Source organism: Ranitomeya variabilis, chromosome 5, assembly GCF_051348905.1.
Source record: "Ranitomeya variabilis isolate aRanVar5 chromosome 5, aRanVar5.hap1, whole genome shotgun sequence".
NCBI lineage: Eukaryota > Metazoa > Chordata > Amphibia > Anura > Dendrobatidae > Ranitomeya > Ranitomeya variabilis.
In genome coordinates this window covers 244229072-244238208 of record NC_135236.1, presented here as the reverse complement: position 1 = coordinate 244238208, position 9137 = coordinate 244229072, and the positions used below count along the sequence as shown (strand labels likewise).

General features: G+C 42.6%; 1 protein-coding gene across 1 annotated transcript; it reads left to right on the top strand.

Annotated features, from left to right (window-relative positions):
- Positions 1 to 319: 319 nt before the first annotated feature.
- On the top strand, positions 320 to 6969 carry LOC143774961 (olfactory receptor 5I1-like). The gene is made up of 2 exons (XM_077262772.1): positions 320 to 974; positions 6701 to 6969. The coding sequence occupies exons 1-2, from the start codon at positions 320 to 322 to the stop codon at positions 6967 to 6969; spliced, it is 924 nt and encodes a 307-aa protein (XP_077118887.1).
- Positions 6970 to 9137: the final 2168 nt, after the last annotated feature.

Sequence of the window (9137 nt, the reverse complement as noted above, 5' to 3'; positions counted from 1 at the left end):
CTGAATCTCTTGCAATAAATTCTATTCATTTCTCTATAGATTTCTGGGACAAATACAGACAACAAAATATATCATTAATGATCAATTATGGGACAATTAGAAATAATAAATCCTTTTGGAACAATGCTGCTCTCAGATTGTGCAGCTCAAGAGCTTCACAACAAATGCTTTATAATAGTCGGGTTTTCAGGCATCATTTAATGCTTTTAGCTGCCTTGACGTATGTGTGCTGCTCGTCTCTGAACCTACATATAATTGCACATTTTGTAAAAAACACAATGTTAAGTTTTATATCAAGCTGACACATGGAACCACAAGAATGAAGAATGAAACATTTGTCACAAAATTCATTCTCTCTGGTCTCTCCTCCAATCCAGACCTCCAGCTTCCTCTTTATCTGCTCTGCCTATTAGTCTACATGATAACTTTGCTGGGAAACCTTATGATCATTGTAATAATTAGAGTAACCCCCGGACTGCAGACACCAATGTACTTCTTCCTTATGAATTTATCATTTATAGATGTCATTTATTCATCATCTATTACACCCAATATTATTGCCAACATCTTCTCTGAAATCAGAAAGATCTCCATTATCGCTTGTGCTATACAAATGTTTTTAGTCATTGACCTGGCGAGCACAGAAGGGATGATACTTGCAGTGATGGCTTATGACCGATATGTAGCTATATGTAAACCGTTGTATTATACAGTCATTATGAACAAAGTGAAGTGTGTTAAATGTGTTATCTCAGTGTATATGGCAGGATGTGTTAACTCATTAATTCATACATGTGCTGCATTTAGCCTCCCGTTCTGTCGGTCTAATCGTGTCAACCATTTCTTTTGTGATATCAATCCAATTCTAAGACTTTCATGTAAAGATACATTTCTTAACCAAGTTTTCTTATATGTTTTTGCTGGTTCTATTGAAGTAGGCTCTTTTTTATGTATTGTGATATCATATGTCTACTGTCATGATCTCCATGGCCAGAGAACTAGCATAAGCCTCTATAGGAACAAGCTCTTGGAAGATGTAACTGTACTGACCATGAACTAAACCTACCGCATCATCTAGAAGTAGCCAGGTAGCATGTCCTACTTTTTATCCCTATATGCCCAGCGCCGGCCGGAGAACTAAATAATGCTAGCAGAGGGAAATATAAGACCTGACTCACCTCTAGAGAAATGCCCAAAAAGGAGACAGAAGCCCCCCACATATATTGGCGGTGATATGAGATGAAACAACAAACGCAGCAGGAAAATAGTTTTAGCAAATTTGAGGTCCGCTTTCTAGATAGCAGAAGACAGAAAGCATACTTTCATGGTCAGTAGAAAACCCTAACAAAACACATCCAGAAATTACTTTAGGACTCTGGCATTAACTCATAATACCAGAGTGGCAATTCCTGATCAACAAGAGCTTTCCAGACACAGTAACGAAACTGCAGCTGTGAACTGGAACCAAAATACAAAAACAAAACATGGACGAATGTCCAACTTATCTAGTAGATGTCTGGGAGCAGGAACAAGCACAGAGAGGCTTCTGATAACATTGTTGACCGGCAAGCATCTAACAGAGAAGCCAGGTTATATAGCGACACCCAGATCTAATCAGAACAGGTGAACAGGGAAGATGATGTCACAAGTTCAATTCCACCAGTAGCCACCGGGGGAGCCCAGAATCCAAATTCACAACAGTACCCCCCCCTCAAGGAGGGGGCACCGAACCCTCACCAGAACCACCAGGGCGATCAGGATGGGCCCTATGAAAGGCACGAACCAGATCAGAGGCATGAACATCAGATGCAGTGACCCAAGAATTATCCTCCTGGCCGTATCCCTTCCACTTGACCAGATACTGGAGTCTCCGTCTGGAAACACGGGAGTCTAGGATTTTTTCCACAACGTACTCCAACTCACCCTCAACCAACACCGGAGCAGGAGGCTCAACGGAAGGCACAACCGGTGCCTCATACCTGCGCAATAACGACCGATGAAAAACGTTATGAATAGAAAAGGATGCAGGGAGGTCCAAACGGAAGGAAACAGGGTTAAGAATCTCCAATATTTTATACGGACCGATGAACCGAGGCTTAAACTTAGGAGATGAGACCTTCATAGGGACAAAACGAGAGGACAACCACACCAAATCTCCAACACAAAGCCGAGGACCAACACGACGGTGACGGTTGGCAAAAAGCTGAGTCTTCTCCTGGGACAACTTTAAATTGTCCATCACCTGCCCCCAGATATGATGCAATCTCTCCACCACCGCATCCACTCCAGGACAATCCGAGGATTCCATCTGACCGGAGGAAAATCGAGGGTGGAACCCCGAATTACAGAAAAACGGGGACACCAAAGTGGCAGAGCTGGCCCGATTATTGAGGGCGAACTCCGCCAATGGCAAAAAAGCAACCCAATCATCCTGGTCAGCAGACACAAAACACCTCAGATATGTCTCCAGGGTCTGATTAGTCCGCTCGGTCTGGCCATTAGTCTGAGGGTGAAAAGCAGACGAAAAAGACAAATCTATGCCCATCCTAGCACAGAATGCCCGCCAAAATCTAGACACGAATTGGGTTCCTCTGTCAGAAACGATATTCTCAGGAATACCATGCAAACGAACAACATTTTGAAAAAACAGGGGAACCAACTCGGAAGAAGAAGGCAATTTGGGCAGGGGAACCAAATGGACCATCTTAGAAAAACGGTCACACACCACCCAGATGACAGACATCTTCTGAGAAACAGGCAGATCTGAAATAAAATCCATCGAGATGTGTGTCCAAGGCCTCTTAGGAATAGGCAAGGGCAACAATAATCCACTAGCCCGAGAACAACAAGGCTTGGCCCGAGCACAAACGTCACAAGACTGCACAAAGCCTCGCACATCTCGTGACAGGGAAGGCCACCAGAAGGATCTTGCCACCAAATCCCTGGTACCAAAAATTCCAGGATGACCTGCCAATGCAGAAGAATGTACCTCAGAGATGACTCTACTGGTCCAATCATCAGGAACAAACAACCTATCAGGCGGACAACGATCCGGTCTATCCGCCTGAAACTCCTGCAAGGCCCGCCGCAGGTCTGGAGAAACGGCTGACAAGATAACTCCCTCCTTAAGAATACCTGTGGGGTCAGAGTTGCCGGGTGAATCAGGCTCAAAACTCCTAGAAAGGGCATCCGCCTTAACATTCTTAGAACCCGGTAGGTACGATACCACAAAATTAAACCGAGAGAAAAATAATGACCAGCGCGCCTGTCTAGGATTCAGGCGCCTGGCGGTCTCAAGATAGATCAAATTTTTGTGGTCAGTCAATACCACCACCTGATGTCTGGCCCCCTCGAGCCAATGGCGCCACTCCTCAAACGCCCACTTCATGGCCAAAAGCTCCCGATTCCCAACATCATAATTCCGCTCAGCGGGCGAAAATTTACGGGAAAAGAAGGCACAAGGCCTCATCACGGCGCAGTCAGAACTTTTCTGCGACAACACTGCCCCAGCCCCGATCTCAGAAGCGTCGACCTCAACCTGAAAAGGAAGAGTCACATCAGGCTGACGCAACACAGGGGCAGAAGAAAAACGGCGCTTAAGCTCCTGAAAGGCCTCCACAGCATCAGGGTACCAATTAGCAACATCAGCACCCTGTCTAGTCAAATCGGTCAATGGCTTAACGACATCCGAAAAACCAGAAATAAATCGACGATAAAAGTTGGCAAAGCCCAAAAATTTCTGAAGACTTTTAAGAGAAGAGGGCTGCGTCCAATCACAAATAGCTTGAACCTTGACAGGATCCATCTCAATGGAAGAGGGAGAAAAAATATATCCCAAAAAGGAAATTCTCTGAACCCCAAAAACGCACTTAGAACCCTTGACACACAGAGAATTAGACCGCAAAACCTGAAAAACCCTCTTAACTTGCCGGACATGAGAGTCCCAATCATCCGAAAAAATCAGAATATCATCCAGATACACTATCATAAATTTATCCAAAAAATCGCGGAAAATATCATGCATAAAGGACTGGAAGACTGAAGGGGCATTAGAAAGACCAAAAGGCATCACCAAATACTCAAAGTGGCCCTCGGGCGTATTAAATGCGGTTTTCCACTCATCCCCCTGCCTGATCCGCACCAAATTATACGCCCCACGGAGATCAATCTTAGAGAACCACTTGGCCCCCTTTATGCGAGCAAACAAATCAGTCAGCAACGGCAATGGGTATTGATATTTAACCGTGATTTTATTCAAAAGCCGATAATCAATACATGGTCTCAAAGAGCCGTCTTTTTTTGACACAAAGAAAAAACCGGCTCCTAAGGGAGATGACGATGGACGAATATGTCCCTTTTCCAAGGACTCCTTTATATATTCTCGCATAGCAGTATGTTCAGGCACAGACAGATTAAATAAACGACCCTTTGGGTATTTACTACCCGGAATTAAATCTATAGCACAATCGCACTCACGGTGCGGAGGTAGTGAACCCAGCTTGGGTTCTTCAAAGACGTCACGATAATCAGACAGGAACTCAGGGATTTCAGAGGGGATAGATGATGAAATGGACACCAAAGGTACGTCCCCATGAGTCCCCTTACATCCCCAGCTCAACACAGACATAGCTCTCCAGTCAAGGACTGGGTTGTGAGACTGCAGCCATGGCAATCCCAGCACCAAATCATCATGTAGATTATACAGCACCAGAAAACGAATAGTCTCCTGGTGATCCGGATTAATACACATAGTCACTTGTGTCCAGTATTGTGGTTTATTATTAGCCAATGGGGTGGAGTCAATCCCCTTCAGAGGAATAAGAGTCTCCAAAGGCTCTAAATCATACCCACAACGATTGGCAAAGGACCAATCCATAAGACTCAAAGCGGCGCCAGAGTCGATATAGGCGTCCGTAGTAATAGATGACAAAGAGCAAATCAGGGTCACAGACAAAATAAATTTAGACTGTAAAGTGCCAATGGAAACGGATTTATCAAGCTTTTTAGTACGCTTAGAGCATGCTGATATAACATGAGTAGAATCCCCACAATAGAAACACAACCCATTTTTCCGTCTAAAATTCTGCCGCTCGCTTCTGGACAGAATTCTATCACACTGCATGTTTTCTGGCGTCTTCTCAGTGGACACCGCCAGATGGTGCACTGGTTTGCGCTCCCGCAGACGCCTATCGATCTGAATGGCCATTGTCATGGACTCATTCAGACCTGCAGGCACAGGGAACCCCACCATAACATCCTTAATGGCATCAGAAAGACCCTCTCTGAAAGTAGCCGCCAAGGCGCACTCATTCCACTGAGTAAGCACAGACCATTTACGGAATTTTTGGCAGTAAATTTCAGCTTCATCTTGCCCCTGCGATAGGGACATCAAAGTTTTTTCTGCCTGAAGTTCCAAATGAGGTTCCTCATAAAGCAAGCCCAAGGCCAGAAAAAACGCATCCACATTGCGCAACGCAGGATCCCCTGGTGCCAATGCAAAAGCCCAATCTTGAGGGTCGCCGCGGAGCAAGGAAATCACAATCCCAACCTGCTGTGCAGGGTCTCCAGCAGAACGAGATTTCAGGGACAAAAATAACTTACAATTATTTCTAAAATTCTGAAAGCTAGATCTATTCCCTGAGAAGAATTCCGGCAAAGGAATTCTCGGCTCTGATACCGGAGCATGAACAACAAAATCTTGCAAACTTTGTACTTTCGTGGCGAGATTATTCAAACCTGCAGTTACACTCTGTAGATCCATTATAGACAGGTGAACATAGAGCCATTCAAAGATTAGAAGGAGAGAGAAAAAAAAAGAAAGACTGCAGCATAGACAGACTGGCAAGTGATCCAATTAAGAGCACACTAACTACTAGAGAAAAAAAAAAAAAAAAAAAAAACATTTTCAGCAGACTTCTTATTTCTCTCCTTTCTCAGCCAAGGATTTTAACCCTTTAGTGGGCCGGTCAAACTGTCATGATCTCCATGGCCAGAGAACTAGCATAAGCCTCTATAGGAACAAGCTCTTGGAAGATGTAACTGTACTGACCATGAACTAAACCTACCGCATCATCTAGAAGTAGCCAGGTAGCATGTCCTACTTTTTATCCCTATATGCCCAGCGCCGGCCGGAGAACTAAATAATGCTAGCAGAGGGAAATATAAGACCTGACTCACCTCTAGAGAAATGCCCAAAAAGGAGACAGAAGCCCCCCACATATATTGGCGGTGATATGAGATGAAACAACAAACGCAGCAGGAAAATAGTTTTAGCAAATTTGAGGTCCGCTTTCTAGATAGCAGAAGACAGAAAGCATACTTTCATGGTCAGTAGAAAACCCTAACAAAACACATCCAGAAATTACTTTAGGACTCTGGCATTAACTCATAATACCAGAGTGGCAATTCCTGATCAACAAGAGCTTTCCAGACACAGTAACGAAACTGCAGCTGTGAACTGGAACCAAAATACAAAAACAAAACATGGACGAATGTCCAACTTATCTAGTAGATGTCTGGGAGCAGGAACAAGCACAGAGAGGCTTCTGATAACATTGTTGACCGGCAAGCATCTAACAGAGAAGCCAGGTTATATAGCGACACCCAGATCTAATCAGAACAGGTGAACAGGGAAGATGATGTCACAAGTTCAATTCCACCAGTAGCCACCGGGGGAGCCCAGAATCCAAATTCACAACAGTCTACATTATATTTGCCATATTTAGAATAGGTTCATCTGGAGGTAGGAGCAAGTCTTTATCCACTTGTGTCTCTCACTTTACTTGTGTAGCCTTATTCTACTGCCCGGTTTTCTTTTTGTACTTGCGACCAAATTCTGTGTATGCAGTGGATCAGGACTGGGTAGTGTCAGTGTTCTATACAGTAGTAATTCCTATGTTAAATCCCATGGTCTATAGTTTAAGGAATCGGGATGTTAAAAAAGCTCTGGTGCAACTTAATGTAAAATAAGATTCGCTGTGTATAGAGGTAGCAGAGCCACAATGATTGGATCACATGATGTCAGCTTTGTTGCATATACAGGTGAAACTAGAAGTTTTTTGAACAATTAGGATTTTCAATTAATATTTGCAGATTGCCAGAATAATGAGAAAGAGAATGTTTTCAGGCAATTTTACTACTTACTGAAAGTCAAAAGTTTACATACATTTTATTAGTGTTTGGTACCATTGCCATTAAACTGAATGTTTTGGGTAAAAATCTTTTGATATCCTTTCACAAGCTTCTCACAATAGTTGGTCATAATTTGGGCCCATTCCTCCCGACAGAACTGGTGTAACTGATCCAGGTTTGTAGGTCACCTTGCTTGCACCTTCTTTTCAGCTTTGACCATAAATTTTCAATAGGATTGAGATCAGGGCTTTGTGATGGCCACTCCAAAACATTGACTTTGTTATCCTTAAGCCACTTTGTTGCCATTTTGGCATTATGCTTTGTGTCATTGTCCATTTGGAAGACTCATTTCTGCCCAAGCTTTAACTTTCTGGCTGATGTCTTGAGATGTTGCTTCAGTATTGCCACCTAATCTTCATTTCTCATGATGCCATTTATTTTGAGAAGTGCATCAGTCCCTCCTGCAGCAAAACAGCCCCACAACATGATGCTGCCACCCCCGTGTTTCACAGTTCTGATGCTGTTCTTAGACTTCCAAGCTTCTCGCTTTTTCCTCCAAACGTAAAAATGATCATTATGCCAAAAAAGTTCAATTTTAGTTTCATCGGACCACAGCACGTCTCCAACAATTAAGGTCTTTGTTCCTGTGTGCATTGGCAAACATTAATCTGGCTTTTTTTAATTATTTATTATTATACTTTTGGAGTAATGGCTTCTTCCTTGCAGAGTGGCCTTTCAGCCCATGTTGATACAATACTTGTTTCACTGTGGATATTGACACAATCTTACCAGCTTCCGCCATCATCTTCACAAGGTCTTTTGCTTTTGTCCGTGGGTTGATATACACATGTCGGATCAAAGCACGTTCATCTCTGGGACACAGAATCCGTCTCCTTCCTGAGAGGTATGATGGCTGGATATTCCCATCTTGTTTGTACTTGCGTGTAATTATTTGTACAGATGAACAAGGCACCTTCAGGTATCTTGAAATTGTACCCAAGGATGAGCCAGACTTTTGCAAGTCCACAGTTCTCCTCCTGATATATTTGCTTGGATTTCTTTAGACTTTCCTATGATGCTACACAAAGAAGTAGTGTCTTTCAGGTGTGCATTAAAATACATCCACAGGTGTGTCTCTAATTAACTCAAATGTTGCCAGAAGCTTCCAAACACATGACTTCATCATATGGACAGTCCAGAATTGTTTAAAGGCATAGTAATCTTAGTGTATGTAAATTTTTCACTTTGCAGTAAGTAATAAAAATGATTTAAAACCTTCTTGCTCTCTCATTATTATGACATTTGGCAAATATTAATAATTATGGTAATCCTAATTGACCTAAAATGGGAAAAGTTTATGCTATGCTGCTTTTATGTCCAATGTTGAGAAAAACATGCATATGTGTCTTTTTATATAGTATATGTAAACTTCTGGTCTCAACTGTATATCCAAATGGGATCAGGACAAAAATGAAGTGAAATCAAAAAACAAATTATTAATGATAACATAGAAGAGGATTCTTTTACTGTTAGGGCAGTGAGAATCTGGAATTCCTTGCCTGAGGAGGTGGTAATGGCGAACTCAGTTGAGGGGTTCAGGAGAGGCCTGGATGTCTTCCTGGGGCGTAACAATATTGTATCTTACAGTTATTAGGTTCTTTAAGAGGACGTAGATCTGGGGTTTTATTCTGGAGGAATATAGGCTGAACTGGATGGACAAATGTCTTTTTTCGGCCTTGCTAACTATGATAATGTGAAATATCCAGTATCAAATAAAATTAGATGACTCAAAATGCTCAAATGAGTGATCAGAGTTTATATTAAATAAATGTTTTCTTTCACTTCCCGTCCTGAGGTTTTGGTTTGATGTTTATGTTTTCATTACCTGTTGAATTTTCCTGACAAACAAATAGACCAACATATGCAACTATATGCCTGTGTTGTGCCATAAAAATGTCAACACAAAATGTACACCATGCGGTATATGGATGCTGTCTATGTTAGGT

Coding starts and splice junctions, on each gene's coding strand:
- LOC143774961 (XM_077262772.1), top strand. CDS start 320: ATGAAGAATGAAACATTTGTCACAAAATTCATTCTCTCTGGTCTCTCC. Junction 975..6,700: donor TGTGATATCATATGTCTACT/GTCATGATCTCC, acceptor AATTCACAACAG/TCTACATTATATTTGCCATA.